General features: G+C 41.9%; 1 protein-coding gene across 3 annotated transcripts in view; it reads left to right on the top strand.

Annotated features, from left to right (window-relative positions):
- Positions 1–2,410: 2,410 nt before the first annotated feature.
- u2af2b (U2 small nuclear RNA auxiliary factor 2b) overlaps positions 2,411–22,864 on the top strand; it is a 40,940-nt gene continuing 20,486 nt past the window's right edge. The window contains exons 1-6 of one of the 3 annotated variants that reach the window (XM_060904854.1): positions 2,411–2,944; positions 9,658–9,678; positions 10,046–10,178; positions 13,922–14,025; positions 14,332–14,483; positions 16,090–16,206. In XM_060904854.1, coding sequence (XP_060760837.1) covers positions 2,896–2,944; positions 9,658–9,678; positions 10,046–10,178; positions 13,922–14,025; positions 14,332–14,483; positions 16,090–16,206 — 576 coding nt within the window. In that variant the 5' untranslated portion in view covers positions 2,411–2,895. The remainder of the gene's footprint in view (positions 2,945–9,657; positions 9,679–10,045; positions 10,179–13,921; positions 14,026–14,331; positions 14,484–16,089; positions 16,207–22,864) is intronic. The other 2 variants (XM_060904852.1, XM_060904853.1) reach the window with 2 other exon arrangements.

The raw sequence follows: 22,864 nt of genomic DNA on the forward strand, positions 1-22,864 counted from the left end.
TGCTGATCCAAGAAATCAAACTGGTGACCTTTTTGTCCCAATGCTGTTTCTACAAACTTTAGGCCATGGCTTCTGCAGGATGGCTGCTGTAGGATTACAATTTCCCTTGTTCCAGCATGACAGTGCCCCTGTGCACAAAGCAAAGCTCCATTAAGACATGTGGAAGAACTCCATTAAGTTTGGTGTAGAAGAACTGAAGTGTCCTGCACAGAGCTCTGACTGAACTCAACCCCACTGAACGCCTTTGAGATGAACTGGAACACCGACTGAACCCCAGACTTCCTCATCCAGTGCCTTAACTCATGAATGCCGGGATCAGACTCTGCGATATTTTTGTCTTTCATGATGGTCACCATATCAGGTTAGTCAATCATAGTGTCATAAATTCTAGCCATGTCTTGATCGGGAGACTGAAAACACTCCAAGTTTGACCTCGACCAGTCATTGTTTACGTCCACGCATGTCAAGAAATTTTCAACCATGGTTACAAGAGGAACATCAAGGAACACGTCATAGGAGTTGTCAAACTTGGTGAGAAAATACAAAAAATTCTGACGTTCAACTTTTTGTCAGGGGGTCATGGGGGCATCCCGTACACCACATCACTGTTCTTTAAATATGTCACACGACAAGGCCTGTTCGTATTCTTATTCATATTCATATTCAGCCATGACAAAACTGTGTCAACATCAGGCTGAATTTGTGTCGTCTGATCCCGGCGTAATGCTCTGGTGTCAGAATGAACACAAATCTCCACAGCTATGCTCCAAAATTAAGTAAAAATCCTTCCCAGAAGAGTGGATATTATTATAACAGCAAAGGGAGAATAAATTTCAAATGGGACACTCAACCATGAGTGATAGTCAGGTGTCCACATACTTTAGACTGTTGCTGGTGGACTCAGTGGTGATTATAAGCTGTATAATTATAAGCTTATATAAGCTGTACAATTATAAGATGTACAATTACGCACTACCTCACCTTAACAGCTGCTAGTTTGTTTATACTGCTTATTTCATGTTTCATGTTTACCTGCGGCGGCACGGTGGTGTAGTGGTTAGCGCTGTCACCTCACAGCAAGAAGGTCCGGGTTCGAGCCCCGTGGCCGGCGAGGGCCTTTCTGTGCGGAGTTTGCATGTTCTCCCTGTGTCCGCGTGGGTTTCCTCCGGGTGCTCCGGTTTCCCCCACAGTCCAAAGACATGCAGGTTAGGTTAACTGGTGACTCTAAATTGACCGTAGGTGTGAATGTGAGTGTGAATGGTTGTCTGTGTCTATGTGTCAGCCCTGTGATGACCTGGCGACTTGTCCAGGGTGTACCCCGCCTTTCACCCGTAGTCAGCTGGGATAGGCTCCAGCTTGCCTGTGACCCTGTAGAAGGATAAAGCGGCTAGAGATAATGAGATGAGATGTTTACCTGCTATACCTCAAGTGCCCTTGACTGTTTGGTTATTTGAACCAATTTGTGTGTGTATATATGAGTGTTTAGTCTACGTCTAGTTCATATCTAGTGTTTATACTGTTTATATTGTCTGTTTGAGTGTTTAGTCTGTGTGTAGTTCTTATCTAGTGCTTACACTGTTTATATTGTCTGAGTGTTTAGTCTTTGTCTTGTTTTATCTAGTGTTTATACTGTTTATCTCATCTCATTATCTCTAGCCACTTTATCCTGTTCTACAGGGTTGCAGGCAAGCTGGAGCCTATCCCAGCTGACTACGGGCGAAAGGCGGGGTACACCCTGGACAAGTCGCCAGGTCATCACAGGGCTGACACATAGACACAGACAACCATTCACACTCACATTCACACCTACGGTCAATTTAGAGTCACCAGTTAACCTAACCTGCATGTCTTTGGACTGTGGGGGAAACCGGAGCACCCGGAGGAAACCCACGCGGACACGGGGAGAACATGCAAACTCCACACAGAAAGGCCCTCGCCGGCCACGGGGCTCGAACCCGGACCTTCTTGCTGTGAGGCGACAGCGCTAACCACTACACCACCGTGCCGCCTATACTGTTTATTTATACTGTTATATTGTTTGTCTGAGTATTTAGTCTATGTCTAGTTCCTATCTAGAGTGTTTATACTGTTTATATTGTTGTTTGTTTTTTTTAATTATTCTATTTTTATTCTATTTTTATTTATTGCATTGCCTGTTTGCACCGTGGGTCAGAGAGGACTGAAATTTCATCTGTGCTGTATGTCGAGCATGTAGAGCATATTTGACAATAAAGCTGACTTGACTTGACTTGTAATAACCCTCCGCGCCTTTAGATGGCTCCCGAGTCTGACGAAGCCGTGAGAAGCTGGCTGAAACACAAAAGCGCCAGTACTTCCTGTCTAAGCGCACTAACTAGGCTATACGTAGTGCACTGAAATACGCCATTTTGGATTCAACCCCAATTCCACTTCCGCCTGCGCAGAGAGAAACGAACCTGCTAGTAAATTAGCTACGTTGAGTCGGTCGCTTAGCTGGTGGTGTATTTGTGCGGAAGATTATTATCTACAACAGGAAACTGTTTTATATTTTATTTAATCCTTTACAGTAGGAAGAAACATAGTTATATTTACACGTATTTGTGTTCAGCTATAAAGCGTGTAAGGTTGTTTTTGCGAGAGCTTCCTTCGAACCAGTCAGCCTTGTTAGCTAGTTAGCTAACGATAGCTAACTTAGCAGAACAGGGGGGAAAAAAATAACCAACACCGCGAATTAGACTAGAGGAAGTTTCTGTACGGTTAATAATTGTGCATGCAGCTTTGATAAACCCAGGTTTCTCCGTTTGGCCGAATGTTTCATAATAGACAGAGACATTTAATTTTTGAAGTAAGATAACGTGGTAGGTTAAAGCGTTCACAGGGTTGCACACGGTTCCATTCATCCGCTGCGAATTCAAAATGTCGGAGTTTGACGAATTTGAGAGACAACTGACCGAAAACAAACAAGGTGTGTATCTGCTAGTGTGTTTCATTAGCACTGAGTTTCACTGATGTGATTGATTTTTCTTCTCCTGACGCATATAAGGCACAAAAAGACACGGTAAAAACAATGACATTTAATGCTAAACGCACTGCTAAACAGCGACAGAAATTTCGAATCTTTTCAGTGAGTCGAATCGTATGAGTCGGTTCATTTTAGGAACCGACTCCTAATAGGCTCAATTACAGGACAAAGGTGGTTTTGGAATGAAAATTTACGAGCCGTTCCACCGAATCGGTGCCATTTCCGTCCCTAGAAAAATTATATGTATAAATGCACATAAAAAGGTACTTTAAAATACATTTCCTTATTACGCAGAATGTCCTGCACATCCATCTGATTTCAAATTTTAAGATATATAATTGTAAGGATTAATAAAAAACTACCTAAAACACTGAAAAATAGCATGTTACCTGTCCCCGCACTCTAACTTTATACTTAACTATGAAATATTATGATTAAAATCCTTCAGAAGCAGTATTTCTTTTGCACTGTTGTGTGACTCCATATCCTATCCATGGTTTAAATATATTTTTTTCATAAGAAATCCACAATATCTTAGTTAAAATACACATTTTAGTCGTGTCCCTGGGTTTTCACTCAGTCCTGTTACCCAAACATATTACCTCATCTGACAAATTCCCTGTGGGAAGACCAAAAGTTAGTTCTCTCATTTGCTTTTCTGTATATTTGATTATTTTTTTTTAACTTTGACTGATAAGGTCAATGTCAACATACTGTCCTGTTACTTAAATTATTTCTTAGGTGATATTTGTTTATTTTAAAAATACAGATTTTTGGTAAATCACTAGAATGTGCTAAGTGTGGTCATGCTATTAGCGATGATGCCATGTGGCTTAATTCCATGTATTAGCTAATCCTAGGCTAAAAACCCAGTCCTGTTACTTTCAGTTTTGGTAACAGGACTGAAAAAAAGCAGCCATCTTTGACTTCCAAACCTTGTAACGTAGCCTGAGGTTGACCAATACACATTTTGAACAGTTAAATGTGTGTGTTGTTATAATCAGTGTTGAAAAGATGTAACAAATTAAGTTTGATTTGCGAGTGGTACAACAAGCAAATGGCACCCATTTGGTGGAATGTCCCTTACTCTTAACTGCATATTAACAGAATAACATTATTTTTCAAGGATATATCTGTACATACACACAGAGTACTGTGCAAAAGTGTTATGCACCCTATTATTATTTTTTTTAAGATGTCTGTCAAGTCAGTACAAAAATATTCAGATTTCCAAACACTAGTTTTCCAGCACAAAATTAAATGTTAAAGAAAATGTTTGTATCTGAGTACAGAAAGCAGAACATTATATAAGGGACACTTTTCAGACTAAAAAAAAACCCAATCAAAGGCTGTAGGGTTTTGCTACAAAAATAAGACAAGTGTGACAGTGCCAAGAAAAAACTGGGTGATTTTGTCACTCAGTAAACAAGTTTTGGGTTTTTTTTTTTTTTTAAATAAAACGGCACACACTTGTACCTGTTAGTGCTGTTTGTTTTTTTTTTTCTTTAAAACGAAAAAGCTTAGTCACTAAATCAACTTTTTTGCATTTATTCCTGTTTACTGCTACTGCTTTATAGTATTTCTTTCATATCAAAGCATTGAATTCCATTATTTGCGAAGGCGTCGTTACTCTACAGCCTTTCTTTGCATGTGCCTTTTGTGCAGTACTGTACTTCATCGATTTGCATATATTTACACTCACTCCAAATGTGCACTGACAAATCCTCTAAGAATCCTGTAATGATATTGTCTGTTTTTTATTAAGGAACTTCATTTCCATGTAGGTTGATAACTCCTCGCTTATATAGTACATCAGCAGGCAGCTGTGCAGGTGGAGCCTCCCTGTCATACTGTCCTTGTTCACACAGATGAGAGTCAAACATGTCTCAGCATTCACGCTCAGATCTTCGTCTCCATTGATCACGTTACGCTGCATGAGGAACAGCGTTGTATGGAAATCCCGAAAGGCCTCGAGTTATTTTTATTGTTCTTATGGTCTCAAGTTATTTTTCCTCATGAAGTTGAAATGCATTAGCTACACATTTGAGAATTTAACCGCACTGCACTATAAGAGAAAATAAGTGTCGCAGCGGGAGAGTTCTTGCTTTTACAGCTCTACGATCCTGAGTTTAGGTGACTGTGTGGCGTTTGACTGTATTTTCCCCAAATTTCCCCTTCAGGATCAATTCACCATATCTGTTTGTCCATGCTAGATATTGTCCAGATGAGTATATAACTTAGAAATCTGTACTATGCCATCATGGACACCTATAGTGATCCTGAACAGGTGATCAGTTTCATTGCTGGTCAGTCTGAGGTCCTGAGACGTCTCCAAGGTTACCGCATGAGGTTTGAGAGATGCTACCTCATGAGGCAAAGTAATTTATTTTCTGACATCGCTAAACAGGAGCCTTCTAGCATTACGTCACTGTAGCCAGTGACACAATTTTGCAGCAATTGCATCCTAGTTCCAGAAATCTTGATCACTGGTTGTCTTGTGAACAGAATCATTTCACCGATATCTATTAAATTTCATGCGGTAACCATGGAGACGTCCTGGTTACTAAAACTGACTAACTGTGAAACCCGTCCACGCAGTCACCCGAACTCATGATTACAACCTCATGTATGCTTAATAATGCATTTCAACATTATGATCTTGAGCCAACGGCTTGTATGGTGTGTTCTGGAGAAAACCATGCAGAAAAAAAATTAACTTGTTTCCTTACAGGAATTCCATAAGAATAGAATGTAGTTGCTGCAGGATCGCCAGAACACCAGTATATGGCAGCATGTCGCGTGCCAGTGTGCTACATGATTGCAGAAAATAACTTTGGTTATCTTGATCACAAAAAAAGTTGTGATTTTGAACAGTACAGGGAAGAAGAAAAATCTGACGGCTTTTGTTGACTTCTGGAGCATTGCCTTTTGTAGCATCTATTTTTAAAAAAAAAAGGCTCGAGTATGCAGGTCGTATCTCAGTGATCATCTAAAAGATCTATAATTGCATAAAATGGCAATGACTTTTGATTAATTACAAAGTGGACGTGTAATTTGTATGCAGAAATCTTATTAGTACTTAAGGTGGTGCTTGAAATTTTGTGAACCCTTAAGAATATTCTATATTTCTGCATAAATGTGACCTAAAACAACAGAGTTTCACACAAGTCCTTAAGTAGAGCATGAGAATCCAGTTAACGAAATACGTGAGACAAAATATTCGACTTGGTCATTTATCTATTGAGGAGAATGTTCCAATATTTACATATCTGTGAGTGGCAGAAGTATGTGAAGCTTTGCTTTGAGTATCTGGTGTGACCCTCTTGAGCAGCAATACCTGCAACTAAATTTTTGAGGTAACACTTGATCAGATGGTCCTGCACATCGGCTTGGAGGAATTTTAGCCCATTCCTCTGTACAGAGCAGCTCCAACTCTGGGATGTTGGTGGGTTTCCTCTCTAACTGCTCTCACAACATTTCTATTGGATTAAGTTCAGGACTTTCACTTGGCCATTCCAAAACATTATTCTTCTTTAACCATTCTTTGGTGGAATGACTTGTGTGGTTGTTGTCTTGCTGCATGACCCACTTTCTCTTGAGATTCAGTTCAGACAGATGTTCTGATATTTTCCTTTAGAATTTGCTGGAATAATTCAGAGTTCATTGTTCCATCAACGATGGCGAGCCATCCTGTCCCAGATGCAGCACAACACGCAAACCATGTTGCTACTACCACCACCATGTTTCATGAGCTTGAATTTTCTAATTTCTTGAATTGGCTAATCCTTCTTATATCGTCCAATCATTTAGCGCGTATTAAATTAAAGCATATCACGTGGTTCCCACATGGTAAGATGGCAACCCTATCCTGTATGGCAGGGGTGGGCAATTATTTTTTCCATGGGGCCACATGAGAAACAGAATTTAGTGGAGGGCCGGACCAAAAGGCTGAACTAAATTCTGCATAATATTAATTGTATTTCTTTATATAAAGCAGTAAATAACATTGTTTTTACAAGCTGCTAAGACTGGTAAGAGTATGTAAAAAACGAGGTTGCCTTACAAAAAATGTCATTTATTCAATCAAATTTCCCAAAACAATGGTTAACAAAATGTCAAAACACAAAGACATCACAATATTGTCTTTCTACTCCAAATATCAAGCAAGATACATCATATTATAATAATGATGCCCACATTTGTAGTCTAATCACCTCATTTGGTGTTTTTCAGTTTTTCGGATCTGCTCTCCGCAAACTAAACACATGGCTTTATCTCTGACTTCAGTAAATAAATACTTAGCAGTCCATGTTTTGTTGAAAGCCCTGCATTCGGCATCTACCTTTCTTCTTTTTGCGGACATTTTGGGGGCTAAAGTCTTCTTGTGACCTGCTCGCAACAATGTCGATTCGGTGTAGGTATCAGATCTATAGATCGGCTCGGGCGCCTGCTGGTGACGTCACACTATGTGATTGGCTGGACCGTTTGAAGGATGACGTACAAGTTTGTGGTTGGTCTGGACAAATTACGGAAGTAGTTATCACGGGATTAGGTTTCGTGGGATTTCATGTCATTTTCATGTCGCGCACATGTTGAACACAACTTCAAAATAAAAGCAATGCACATTCAGAAAAGAAAAAAAAGAAGAAACTGGTTGTACGAACCGCTATTCAGTCCATGCATGAGGTAAAATTAGAAAATACGTTTATTTTGTAATTTCTAATTAACCTTACGCAGGCCGGTCAGAATGAACCAAAGGGCCGGATGCGGCCCGCGGGCTGTAAAATGCCCGGGTCTGCTCTATGGTATAGCGTGATGGCAACCGCAAAAAAACCGAAAGCAAACGCTGTTCAATTTCAGCTTCGCAGAAAAAACTGGCAAGTCTCACGGAAAATGCCCAGCAGTGTTCTCCCTGGGTGCTTTTAAAGTGGCGCACCGCCAAGTTATAATTCTGGCCCGCCACCCTTCCCTTGGCCAAAAAAAGTAACTTCATCAGTATACACCAAATAAATCAAGTATTCGATTTATTCTAATTTTGTAACTATTTAACACGCAGAAGACCATTAAACGAATGCATACGGGGCTACCTGAAGTGGCCAAAATAACTAGCCAGCAGCGTTATTATGCACCGGTTACGCTTATCCATCGTCTTTTCTGACCACACACAGTTACAGTAATCATATAACAGCGCGCACACATTAGTTAAGTTCAGGTCTTTTATTTTACGTATCTGTGTAGGTGAGAGCTGCATTTTTCCGTTGCTTCAGTGTTTGTTTACTGCAGGACTTCCGGGTTCCTGGGTCAAAGGACCCAAACTACGGAGGCCGGGGTGGCTTTGTAGTGCCAGTCTTGGGCACGCGCGCCAACTCGTGCATTGATTGGAGTGGTTTCACCCAATTAACATTGTGTATTGTAAAAAATGTATGCATTTATTGTAATTGGGTATTTTGTTTGTGCATGGAAGTTAATTTATTTTTCACACACAGAAAAAATAATTAATTCAGGGATGCGCATCACTCAACTGAAATGTCAAATGAGTCTCACATTGACAATAAAGATGACGTACAGTAAGTGTTAAATTTTTTGTAAAATGATTTTAACAATGATTTAGCGTTTCCTATCCATTTATTGGCCAGTTTCACTGTCAAAAAAGCCCAAAGTCCATCAGCTTCAGGGGGACTTCATCCTCCTGGCCCGCCACCTTTTATTTTTGAAAAGTGGAGAACCCTGCCCAGGTTACATTTTAAAAGTTATTGCTATTTTGCATGTTGGTCGTTATATATTCGATTTCTTCGTTCTGCAAGCGTTCATATTATGTTCTGATTTCCCAAATCTTGATTGGGTTTTGTGGCATACAGACTGTAATTGCCATGAGACTCAGGAGTGACTGTTGAATTTCTATTTCAGGTGGACCATGGAGAACGAACGATTGGCTGTTAGAAATTGCGAAATGCGTTTTTGGACCCACATGGGGGCCTAGGCAGCCCCCATGACCCCTGGCTTAATCTGTTACTTTTCACATTTCATCTGTCTTCCATACTAATGAAAACCCTGGTTTTGTAACCTTTACCAGCCTGATGAGCCTCGACAACTCTTTTTGAGGTCCTCAGAAATCTCCTTTGATCGTGCAGCGATACACTTCCACAAACATGTTGTGAAGACCAGATTTTGATAGATTCCTGTTCTTTAAATAAAACAGGGTGAACACTCGCACATGATTGTCATCCCATTGATTGAAAACTCAACTCTAACTTCACCTTCATAGTAACTGCTATTCCGAGTTGTTCACATACTTTTGCCACTCCCTGATATGTAATATTGGATCATTTTCCTTAATATATAAACGACCAAGTATAATACTCTTCTTATTTGTTTCGTCAGGTTCCCATGATCTACTTTTAGGACTTGTGTGGAAATATAGAACATTTGAAAAGGTTCACAAACTTTCAAGCACCATTGTAAATGCAAAGTAATGGCGTGTTTTCCAGGGTTGCACTGCGTCGAGTACTGTATTGATTCTGTTTACCAGTTTTGTTTTGTTTTTTTCATGTCACTACACCAAGTCAGCGCAGCCGTGACCTGTTGGTGTGTGTGGTAAAAGAAGAGAGAAAATTATGGCACCCTCTGATTCTTACTCTCGTTCTCTTTCAATACAGGTGACGGCGTTAACGGCCATGGTGGGTATCAGTTTGGCGTGCTCACTTATCCAGTGCTCAGTAATACAAACATCATAACTTTTTTTTTTTTTACTTTTCTGTTTCTTCTTATTGCATATGTTTAAAAAAAATACTCTGTCAGATTTGTACATGCACAGACTTAAAGCTTTTCTTGTGTAAGGCTCAGGCAGGTCTTCTTTGTCTTTTTTTTTTTCTCCATTTTTCTTTTTTTCTGCTGCTGCTTCTATCGGTTCTTCTGTCCTCCACAGCATTATATTTCCTCCGGTCTGCCTTCAGCTAGGTGTATTTTTGTGACCTCTCCCTGTAAGTTTTGTGACCTCGTCGTCTTACTGTTTTAATCCTGCATTGCTCTGTTGCCTCTCTTTAGAGCGGGACAAAGAAAATAGGCACAGGCGTCGGAGTGGCTCGCGAAGCCGTAGTCGTGAAAGGAAGAGGAGGAGCAGAGAGAGAAGGAGCAGGGAGCGTCGCAGCAGCAGCAAAGACCGCAGGCATAGACGCAGGTGAGAGAGGAAGCAATGACTGCTAACCGAGTCATTCTAATACATTCACATGACTCTTGCTTGTAACACAATTCCAGTTTGTGATTTGTGTGTTGGTGCAGCTTCACTTGGTACACGCCTTTATAAAATAGATCTTACTCAGTCACTGGGTTTGTTTAAATCTTTGCTCCAATCAGTTTTTATCCTTCGCTGGCTGAAAGGCCCGAAGGGGGATTATGTCGTGGCGATTTCCGTCTATCCCGGTAAGGGTTGATTCTGAAATAAACTCCTCTCTCAATTTTTGGAGGAATTTCGCAAAACTTGGCAGGATTCTTTGCTATATGTCGGGAATTAGCATATTGCAATTTTGTTCAATTCCGTCGCATTTTACTAGAGTTTTGGCCTAATTGCCGGGGGGGGGGATATTGTGCTCTCAGAGCACTCTTGTTCTGGTCATTTCATGGTTTTAGTATTTGGCTCCTTTATTACTGGAATAAAAATACTTGAGCTAAACATGATGTATGAGAAATAGAAAATACAGGTAAGGCACATTTTGCTTTTCTGAGCTAAACTTAGTTCATTGTGAGCTCTAACTCTCCTTGCAGCAGAGGTGGTAGCATGCAGCCTCGTAGCATGCTTCTCTAATAGTCCAAAAAAAAAATCAAACTAATCTGAAGGAAGTGTTTATGGTGCACATGTCAAACACAAGGCCTACTGATGTTTCATTTGGTGTGCGTGAACTGGGGGGGGTTTAAAATGCCGTCACGGCCTGTAAAATCCTCCTGCTCAACAATTTCACACTACCCAGAATTCACAGCTAATCCATCGAGTAAGATCAGAAGGTAGTTACTGTAAACCACTCTACTATATATACATGCGCTCCAGTTTTCATCGTGGCTAGCTTGAGCACGATCGAAGCGCATGTGAAAATCAACGCTGTGTGCTGTGCTTGATGTCTCACATCTAAAAACCGTTCAGAAGCGTGACGTTTAAGGCACAATTCTCCACCAAACACACTTTCCATATTAGTAACACTGGCATGAAATACATCCAACAAGAAAAAGATTAAAATATGGTGTTAATAATGGGGTTAAAATATTATACTTTTATAAATTCTGATAAATTTTTCTTACAGAACTCATCGCAATGGTTTGATTTTGTCATTACGAAATAAATGTGTTAAACTGTAATTGTGTATCGTCTTGTGAATCCTGTACTGGGATCTCGCTCGTACAGTGGTGTTAATGTATCATCTCATGCCTACTACACACAGATAAAATCATATATTGTAATAAATAGATGAGACCATGTTATCATAATAAATTACAGCATGATGCACTTTCCTAAGATTTTGTTGCTATTATGATTAATTTTTTTTAATATTTTAAAAATAATTGCATGATAAATGGAACTGAATGGAAGCAGTTCATTTCACGTAAAGGATGGTCAATTATTATTATTTTTTTAAGCAGTGTTTTTTAATCCCCCGCTGGCTGAAAGGCCCAAAGGGGGATTATGTCGTGGCGATGTCTGTCCCGGGGAGGGTGCTCACCTTCTGAAATCAACTCCTCTCACAATTTTTGCAGGAATTTCATGAAACTTGACAGGATTCTTTGTCGGTAATGTGCATGTTGCAATTTCGTTCAATTCAGTCGCATTTTACCAGAGTTATAGCCCTTGATTACCAAACTTGTACTTTGACAATTTCATGAGGGTGTATTAAGTACTTATAGCATAGAGAGAGTTCCCAGCGGGGGATATTGTGCTCACAGAGCACTCTTGTTAACTTTTCCCAGTTTCAGCATTACAATTTAGTTTTTGGAGGCGTTAAATAAAAGCATCAAATTTGCAGTTTTAATGCAGCACTACTGTTGCTGAAAGTTTTTGCTAAATTGTATATTGTGATATGGTATGTGTGTGTGTTGTAGAAGTATGGTGATATATTTTTGTCATTTTGCCCAGTGGTAGCTGCAACTAATAATTTTGGTACTTGAATTACTTAAAGAATATTAAATGGCAAAAATATTTACTGAAAATATTTTCAGCATTTCAATCAGCTAGTACTGCTGAACAACTTTCCTCGGAGTAACTAAATAACTCGCAGCGCTATCTGCAGTCCACTAGTACTGACCTTTATCACATGATTTGTGATGGCATGAGAATGTTATACTGTGCCAAACTAACACCAGGGGACAGTATTCTGCTGGCTGGATTGTAATCCGAATATCTGGGGTGCAACTTTTTGATCAATGTTACTGCTGTTAATTCTGAAACACAAATGTGAGCTGCTTTCAGAGATATTGTGTTCATTAGTTCCTTTCAAAGTACTGCATGATATGTTTTGTTTTGATTGTTTGCCTGTGGTACTAATGTTGGTGGATATTTTACTTGAACCTTGAATTCGTGCCAGACTTGTTGCCTAAGCATCAAGTTGCATCTGCGTTGCGTATATACTATTTATCAAGAAAACTAACGCTCATATCTGCAGTAGTGTCAGTGAAACATGGGATAACAAGTGTTGCCAGGCAAAAAAAAAAAACCTTGCCCAGTAGCACTTATGAATATGAAGGAAGATATCGGGGAAAAAAATAGGTACCCTGTGGGTACATGTGGCCACTGCTTATAAATATAAAATTTTTTGATACCATGTCCATACAGTAAATATAGCGCATATACACACACTGAGGCAGTAGCCACAAAAATGAAGCGTAATTTAAAAATCACAGAAGTAGAATATACAAAGTGTCTGTAGTTTTCGAAACTGAAACCTCCGAACCAAGGCTGACCTACACATGCTGTCGCCATGGCCCAAACTCTTATTTCCTGGAAATGGCCTGGCACTAGAATACACTTTCCCTCTGTAATACGCATAAACGTGTCTGAAAGCAATTTTCTTTTATTCTAGTCAATTTATTTCAAATGGTGAACTGAATTGTATACACTCACCGGCCATTTTAATCCAACCACGGCAGTGCCGTTCTGGCGATGCGCAGTCGTTACACTCTTGCATATGAGTGCATGAGGCAGTAGCCACAAAAACCTTGACCAGATGACCCCCAAAATATTGGAGGTTCTATTTGAGACCAATGCTCATCTATCCTGAAAGTTTCATGAAGGTTGGTCCAGATGTTTTCCCGTAATGTCGTTAACAAAAAAAAAAAAACCAAAGAAACAAACCTGACCGAAAGCAATACCTCACCCCCAGTGGACCCCGTCCCAGGCGATGAGGTAATAGTTAATAATAAAAAGTGACTTGAGGCACTAAGACGATGAATAAACGGCATATGCATGCTTTTTGGTAATCCATATGTTATAACCGTGCATACACTATGCTGTTGCTATGCAAGTACAGGATGCACAGCCTTTACAGCATCACATGAACACTGAGTCACTCTGCACCAATTTGTGACAATACTGAGGATTTGCGCCTCTGTTATTTCAGTATGGGGCCAAGCATAACAATGCGTGTAATTTTTTTTTTTTTGTATATTTTTAACACCAAAGGTAACAAACAAGCAAAGACGATAGCATTGTAGGAAATACAGAAAAGCTTTGCCTTTGATTCCCCCCCCCCCCCCCCCCCCCAAAAAAAAAAAAAGTTTTTGTATTTGGAGTAAACTGGATACACGGGTGGCCAACGAACATCAAGAGGGGAAACTTTTAAAATGACCTGTGTCCATTTTGTGGTCAAAAAAAAAATCCTTCTTTCTGCCAAACTGTGTATATTATAAATACCTGTACCTAAATTTTGTCTCTGAATTCAGTCGCTCCCCACCGAGGGAGAAGAAGAAGAAAATCAAAAAGTACTGGGATGTCCCTCCTCCAGGCTTTGAGCACATCACACCAATGCAGTACAAGGCCATGCAGGGTGAGTAAAACACCGAGCAGTGTATATGGTGGACTCTTTAACCGCTTGATGCAACTTTTTACTTTCTATGTTTTCTGATATTTGCCCTTCATTTTGCCTTTTTTGGAGTTCCTTTCTTCAACAGATTTAATTTTATTCACCCTGTTTTTAATGTCTTGTGCTCAAGCACAAGTTTGACACCACATGTTAACGTCACTCAAAGTCCAGCTTTGTGTTTGTCTATTTTGTTTGTCATCCTGACTCGATAACTGCTCTCTCTGTGTGTGTGTGTGTGTGTGTGCGTGTGCGTGTGCGTGCGCGTTTCAGCTGCTGGTCAGATTCCTGCCACAGCACTGCTTCCCACTATGACTCCAGATGGACTGGCTGTGACACCTACCCCAGTGCCTGTAGTAGGCAGCCAGATGACCCGCCAGGCTCGGAGGCTGTATGTGGGCAACATCCCATTTGGCATCACAGAGGTATGTTGGAATACACTACGCTGACTGAACACCACTTCATCATGAGCTATTACAGTTAAAAATCCACTATGGCCAAAAGTATGTGGACACCAGGCTCTATCACCTGTATGTGGTTCAGCCACAAAATTTGTAGTGCACAATTGCATAGTGTCTTTGTCTGCAGTAGCATTAGTTTCCCTTCACTGAAACTAAGCCCATGAAGACGTGGAGCCCTGACCTCAACTCCACTGAATATCGACTGTACCCCCAGGCCTCCTAACCCAGCATCAGTGTCTGATCTCACTCATGCGCTTGTGCTCGAATGAACAAAAATCCCCTCAGCCACGCCCCAAAATCTCATAGAATGCCTTCCCAAGAGTGTGGAGGTTATTATAACATGATGGTCAGGTGTCCACAAACTTTTGGTCATACAGTGTAGATTTTGTATAAATAACATGACATTTTGCACCATCCATTGGGCCTGACCCCACACAAGCAAGCAAAACCGATTCCGTTTATAATAATGGGGCTAAACAGCTTCCAACCACAACATAGCAGACATGTCCAGTACGATACATCGTTTCTGCTTTTGAACAAACACGAGAATCTTTGCTAACCACACTGTTGATATGGAAGGAGACATGTTGTACCCTTTTTCCACAAGTTGACACCATTCCCTCAAGTCTTAATGAAATGTCTGACGCGCTTTGGTCAAAACATAAGGATGAAGAAACCCTTATCCCCCTGTCTAAACAGCCCTGTTCAAAATGTCTGGTTTGAGCATCTGTTCCTTTAAATGCTAATGAGCCACTGCTCACCACACCCCCTCTTCTGCCAGTCAATCAGGGAGCACTTTCCGAATGAATATTCTTTCGCGCAAACAGTTCTCAAGCCAGGAGTGGAGATAGCCTGATAATTCTAATGAGCTCCACTTGTGACACAGAAAGAGGAGCCAAATCTGTGGTGGGTTTCCTAAAGCCTCTTAACACTAAGAGCATCTTAACTAGGAGTGTGTGTGTCCACTGTGCTGCTCGCACTACTATTTAACGATCTTTGTGCTATGATGCTTTTGGGGAAACTCTGCACTGACTGGTTTGTTGAAGCCCATGTTTTCTGAAACAGGAGTCCAAAAGAAACTGACATTTCGGAGTTTTGGGTCAGTAGACACTCCTCCAGATACCCAAAAGTATATGCACAAGCACTGAAAAAGTGAGTTTTCTTGATATGTCCTCTTTAATATAGAAAAAAAGCTGAGTGGCTTAAATGAATACTTAAACAATCTTCTCAGTAGAGCGCGCACGCTGCATTAGCGGAGAGAAAGTTAATTGTACTGCTGAGTCATCTTGTAAGCAAAGCAATTTAGGACAAGTTATTGAATTGATGATTTGTCTATCCATACTCATGTAATGGTGTAATTATTGACGTGTTTTTTTTTTTCCCTGTTATCCATGGTACCAATTCCAAGTGGAAATTGTAAACATCCTATCTTGTCTCACTACAGACCACCTTTATTTTTCAAGCACATTCTACATTCATGGCGTCATCCATTTTTTTATACTTGTGTATGAATCATAAATAAAACATGAAGTTTCATATCCTGTTAATGCTTCATCTTCATAATCCTCAGGAGTCGATGATGGACTTTTTCAATGCTCAGATGAGACTAGGGGGTCTTATTCAGGCTCCAGGAAACCCCGTACTTGCTGTCCAGATTAACCAGGATAAGAACTTTGCCTTCCTTGAGGTAGGATGGTTTTAATTTTTTTTTCTCTCTCTCACACTTGCTCTCCTCTTACAAAAATCTATCCATGTAATCTAGTTTTCTACTGAATCTTTATTCTATCTGTCTTTAATCTGTTGATTTATAATGAGGTGAAGAACCACCATCATTCCATTTCTGCAGGATATCTCTGACAATCAAGCATATTTTACTTTGTTGTGCTGGTCTAAATGCCGCAAGGGAACGATTTGATTCTCAAAGTACTTTGGATGATTTTTTTTTTTATTAAACTTTTTACTGAAGGAAAAAAAAACAGGTTATATGTGCTGCTCTTGATTTTGTGTACATCCTCGAACTCCTAGAACTGCCACCTTATTGTGGTGGAGGGGTTTGTGCGCTTGAATGATCCTAGGAGCTATGTTGTCGGGGGCATTACGCCCCTGTTAGGGTCTCCCAAGGCAGACAGGTCCTAGGTGACAGGCCAGACCAAGAGCAGTTCACCAAAACCCTTAGGGAGAATAATCAATCAAGGACCGTGACGTCGCCCGGTATGGCGCAGCCGGAACCCCACCCTGGAGCCAGGCCTGGGGTTGGGGCTCGTATGCGAGTGCTTGGTGGCCGGGCCTTTGCCCACGGGGCCCGGCCGGGCTCAGCCCGAAGCGGTGACGTGGGCCCGACCTCCTCTGGGTTCACCACCCACAGAGGTAGCCGTAGGGGGCCGGTGCAGTGTGGATTGGGCGGCAGTCAAAGGCAGGGGCCTCGATGACCTGATCCCCCAACACAGCTGCTAGCTGTTGGGACATGGAATCTCACTTTGCTGGGGGGGGGGAAGAGCCTGAGCTTGTGCGGGAGGTTGAGGGGTACCGGCAAGAGATAGTCGGGCTCACTTCCATGCACAGCTTGGGCTCTGGAACCCAGCTCCTCGAGAGGGGTTGGACTTTCCACTTCTCTGGAGTCGCCCATGGTGAGCGGCAGCGGGCTGGTGTGGGCTTGCTTATAGCTCCCCAGCTCAGCCGCCATGTGTTGGAGTTTACCCCAGTGAACGAGAGGGTCGCCTCTCTGCGCCTTCGGATTGGGGAGAGGGCTCTTGCTGTTGTTTGTGCCTACGGGCCGAATAGCAGTATAGAGTATCCGGCCTTCTTGGAGTCCCTGGGAGAGGTACTGAGAGGTGCTCAGACTGGGGACTCCATTGTTCTACTGGGGGACTTCAATGCTCATGTGGGTGACGACAGTGACACCTGGAGGGCCGTGGTTGGGAGGAACGGCCTCCCTGATCTGAACCCGAGTGGTGTTTTGTTATTGGACTTCTATGCTAGTCACAGTTTGTCCATAACGAACACCATGTTCGAGCATAGGGGTGTCCATAAGTGCACGTGGCACCAGGACACCTTAGGTCGGAGGTCGATGATCGACTTTGTTGTCGTTTCATCTGATCTCCGGCCCTATGTCTTGGACACTCGGGTGAAGAGAGGGGCTGAGCTGTCAACTGATCACCACCTGGTGGTGAGTTGGATCCGCTGGCGGAGGAGGAAGCCGGACAGACCTGGCAGGCCCAAACGTATGGTGAGGGTCTGCTGGGAATGTCTGTCCGAGCACTCTGTCGGGGAGGTCTTTAATTCCCACCTCTGGGAGAGCTTCTCCCAGCTTCCGAGGGAGGGGGGGACATTGAGTCTGAGTGGACCATGTTCTCTACCTCCATTGTAGACGCAGCTGTTCGGAGCTGTGGCCGCAAGGTCTCCGGTGCCTGTCGTGGCGGCAATACCCAAACCCGGTGGTAGACGCCGGAAGTAAGGGATGCTGTCAAGCTGAAGGAGTCCTATCGGGCCATGTTGACCTACGGGACCGGACAGCCCTTAGCAAAGAGCCCCGAACCCCATACTCCCGAAGCACCCCCCACAGAATACCACGAGGGACATGGTCGAATGCCTTCTCCAGATCCACAAAGCACATGTGGACTAGTTGGGCAAACTCCCATGAACCCTCAAGCACCCTATGAAGGGTATAGAGCTGGTCCAGTGTTCCGCGACCAGGACGAAAACCGCATTGTTCCTCCTGGATCCGATCATCTCTGCTTTTTGCGGATGACGTTGTCCTGTTGGCTTCTTCAAACCAGGACCTTCAGCATGCACTGGGGCGGTTTGCAGCCGAGTGTGAAGCGGCTGGGATGAGAATCAGCACCTCCGAGGCCATGGACCGGAAAAGGGTGGCTTGCCCTCTCCAGGTTGGTGGAGAAGTCCTGCCTCAAGTGGAGGAGTTTAAGTATCTTGGGATCTTGTTCAAGGGTGAGGGAAGGATAGAGCGTGGGGTCAACAGGTGGATCAGTGCAGCCTCTGCAGTGATGCAGTCGCTTTACCGGTCCGTTGTGGTGAAGGAGCTGAGCCAAAAGGCGACGCTCTTGATTTACCGGTCGATCTCCGTTCCGACTCTCACCTATGGTCACGAGCTTTGGGTAATGACCGAAAGAACAAGATCGCGGATACAAGCGGCCGAAATGAGTTTCCTTCACAGGGTGACTGGGCGCTCCCTTAAAGATCGGGTGAGAAGCACAGTCACTTGGGAGGAGCTCGGAGTAGAGCCGCTGCTCCTCCACATCGAGAGGAATCAGCTGAGGTGGATCGGGCATCTCTTTCGGATGCCTCCTGGACGCCTCCCTGGGGAGGTGTTCCAGGCATGTCCCCCCGGGAGGAGGCCCCGGGGAAGACCCAGGACACACTGGAGGGACTATGTCTCTCGGCTGGCCTGGGAACGCCTGTGTTCTTCCCGAGGAGCTGGCCGAGGTGTCTGGGGAGAGGGAAGTTTGGGCTTCCATGCTCAGACTGCTGCCTCCGCGACCCAGCCCCGGATAAGCGGAAGAAGACAAGGCGAGTCTTATCAAACAGAATATGAAGAGAGAAATGCATCTTTCAAAAAAAGAAAAAAACGGGAAGGCTCACATCTTTACAAAAGCACCCTCCCCTCTATCACAGTAATCCTGTACTTAGCTGAACTAGGCAGTTTTAGGATTCAGATAGTAAGAAATAACTTGAAAAACAAATGAAAATAAAATGAACAATAGCCACTGTAATGTAAATGAATTTGTCTGCCCCATATGCACCTTCCCTTGTCCATGACTTTTCCTACTAACAGTACCTTATATTGGGATGGTAGTAACAGCAATGATAAGAACATCAACAATATAAGTAGTAATAATGAATAAAATAAAGAAAACTTGTGCATACATGTGTAATTCTGACTGAGAATTATGAAATAGCTGGAACATAAACAAACTGAACCAGATGAGTGGAGTCAAAACTAGGGGTTTTTATCACTTTACCCAGTCTCCTTGCCTGTAAGTTGCTATATAGTTTATCCAGATTTTCTAGTAATTTTCAAATTTATCTTGTTCAAGTCTAAGAACGAATGTTAGCTTCTCCCTAGTAAAAAATAGCCTGAACCACTTTGATCCAGTCCTCAACTGTAGGAGGATCTTTTGCCAACCATTTCCTTGTGATTGCTTTCTTACTTGCTAATAGTGGAATATCATACATATTTGTTTTCAGGCCCCTTCAGTGTCTGGTCTTAATCCCAGACATAAGGTCTCAAACCCTGGTGGAATCACTATCGTCATGATTTTCTCCATGGTCAATTTAATTTCTTCCCAATATTTTGAAATGACCGGGCAGTCCCAAAACACATGAAAATGTGTTGCCTTACTCTCGCCACAGGATCTCCAGCAAGATGTATTTCCTCCTAGGGAAATCTTTTGAGCTGGAACTCTAAAAAAGCTAACTATACTCTTCCACCCAAATTCTCTCCAAGACAGGGCAGATGTACTTTTCCATTGTTGTAAAATTATTTTTTCCTACGTCTCCAGCTCCATCACAATGTTGCATTCCTTCTCCCATCTCTCCTTTATATATGTAGTATCCTCCCCTTCCAATTCTTGTAATAATTTGTATATCTTGGATATATTTCCATGGCCAGGGTCTGACCTGCAGCCAAGTAGAAATATCTTCACTATACCCAAATTAATTTGTCGCGTCTCATTATTTTCTCTAAGTAATGTCTTGGTTGCAAAAATCTATTAAAAAAAAAATTCTGATTGGTTAAATCAAATTGATTTTTAAGATCTTGGAATTGTAGCAGTGTGCCCCCCCTCATAGAGGTCACTGTGTTTTGTTAACCCTTTATCGGCCCACTGTTTAAATCTTGCGTCCAGCGGTCTCAAAAGTAGCCGGTCACCGGCGGCAAATCGCCGTCTGTGGCTTGTTATGCCGCCGGCTATTGTCAGTCGAGTCACAAAATTTAATATTAAATATTTCTGACAGCAAAAAAAGTTGTGAACGTAAATTACATCCACTATGTCATGTATGTCCGTTGCCGCGTCAACTGTGTTTACATCCTCGACACGAGTGCAGCCATTACTGCCGCCTGTGTTTCCAGATTGGGCGGTTTTAAGTGCATTTTGGTGGGTTTTGAACATATTTTGGGCTGTAAAACGTCAGCAGTATCTGGCAACATATTTTTTTACTTAATACAAGAAATTAATGGATGCCAACGTTTTTGCCAAAATGATATTTTATTTTCCATTGTTTAGGCAGCTTCAGCATCATACTGTGAGATTCTGTTCAAATTGTTTTTTTCTTCTCTGAAGCCTGAGCCATTTATTTTATTAGTTTATAATTATTGTTTAATTTAGTCTTCAGGAGAGACTGCCTGCACACAGTACTAGTATTAATAGTTTTTTTTTTTCCTTACATGAAAGCTGAGGCATTTATATTATATTTTAAGGTAACTTCATGTTGTGCTGTGAGGTTCTCTGCACTTTAACTTTTGAACCAACAGGTGCATTTGGATAAGTAAAGCCTATTTTTCTGCATTTTTGTCGTCCTGGTAATCTTTTATATTGGTAAAGTTGTTTATAGGACCATTTCTCAGTGTCTGTTTTTTTTAATCAATAGTTTTTCAGTAATAACTTAATATTTAACATATTACTCAATTTTAAACAACCCCCGCGCCTCCCCCATAGTCTCCAAAATTTCTGTGGGAAACACTGGCGTGCGTAACAACACTAATCAAGCTTAAGCTAGACGACCCGCCTCAAATACCTGTCCCGGGTAAATGTTATCCCAATTTTAGATGGCCTGTTCCAAACCATCCCGCCCCATGAAAAATTCGTACTTGCATATCTATCTATCCGTCCGCCCGCCCGCCCGCTTTGCGTGCATTATGTCTGCCGCTGGCAGACATTTTACCATTTTACACCCTGTTGTAAATTATTTGTGCCCTGCTATTCTCCCAAACTTTGAAGCCCCTGGCGTCCATTCTGTTTGGTAAGAAATCTGAGTCATATCCATCTCATGATCCAATATGGTTCTTTGGCCTTGTTTGCAGTAACTACCCTGTGCCAAATCCTAAGTGATATTTTTATCCATGGATTTGTCTTTTTGGCAAGTAACAACCCACTGTCCCCTATAATTGCTTGTAATGGAATATCACTGGATATGACATTCTATCCCTTTCCACTTGGCTTTATCGGAAGGATTGCAGATGTTAACCAAAATTTTTATCTGCACCACTTGGTGGTAATTTTTAATATTCGGGAGGGAGAGGCCTCCCTTGTCTTTTGTTAGTTGAAGAGTCTTATCGCGGATTCTTGGCCTCTTCCCCTGCCAAATGAATCGTGATATTAATTTGTCTAATTCTTGAAATGTTCTGTTGGTATATTTTGGAACAGATATAACAGTCTGGGTAACACAATTTTTATTGCTTCCACCCTTTGTCCTAATCCTAAAAAGAGCACTAGGTTCCGTTTAGTCAAATCAGATTTAATTTTGGAAAGTAGGGGGTCGTAGTTCTCTGATTATAATCCTGTTCAGGTCTTTTGGAATATTCACACCTAAGTATTTAATTGATTTTGATTCCCAACTCCCTTTAAATTCCTCTCTAATCAGTTGGCTAGGAGAATAATTAAATGTCAAGATTTGGGATTTGTGGGTGTTTAGCTTATAGCCTTGATAATAGACCATATTCCCTCAGGGTTGCGAGCAATTCTGGAAGGGAAGTGGATGGATGTCTCAAGTATATCAAGATGTCTGCGAACAGGGCAATTTTATGTTGTTCTTGTGACACCATGATCCCCTTTATCTTCTCATTCTGTCTTATCCACTGACTCAGGGGCTCTATAAAGATGGCGAATAAGAGTGGAGAGACAGGACAGCCCTGTCGACATCCCCTTTCCAAATCAAAATTATTTGATGTTCCTCCATTAATCCGAATTTTGGCTGTTGGTTTATAGTGTCAAGCTCGTATTGTCCTAACAAAACTGGAATCTCTTTAGTATCTTATATAAGAGAGACCAATCAACAGAGTCGAATGCCTTCTCTGCATCTAACCCTAACAAGACAGCCTCTAAACTGTTATTGTTCATATGGTTAATTACATGCAATGTCCTCCTAACGTTGTCCTGTGTTTGCATCTGTCTAATGAAACCTGTTTGATCCAGCTGTATAATATCTGGGAGTATTGTTTCTAAACGTTTTGCTAGAATTGATGTGAAGAGTTTATCCTGATTCAACAGACTAATTGGGCGGTAATTGGAGCAATCTGTCCTATCTTTCCCCTCCTTTGGTATAACAGTTATGATCGTTTCTCTCCAAGATGGAGGGATCTCTCCTTTTTTAAGGACCCAATCAGTGCGTTT

Source organism: Neoarius graeffei, chromosome 22 (assembly GCF_027579695.1).
Source record: "Neoarius graeffei isolate fNeoGra1 chromosome 22, fNeoGra1.pri, whole genome shotgun sequence".
NCBI classification, from domain to species: domain Eukaryota; kingdom Metazoa; phylum Chordata; class Actinopteri; order Siluriformes; family Ariidae; genus Neoarius; species Neoarius graeffei.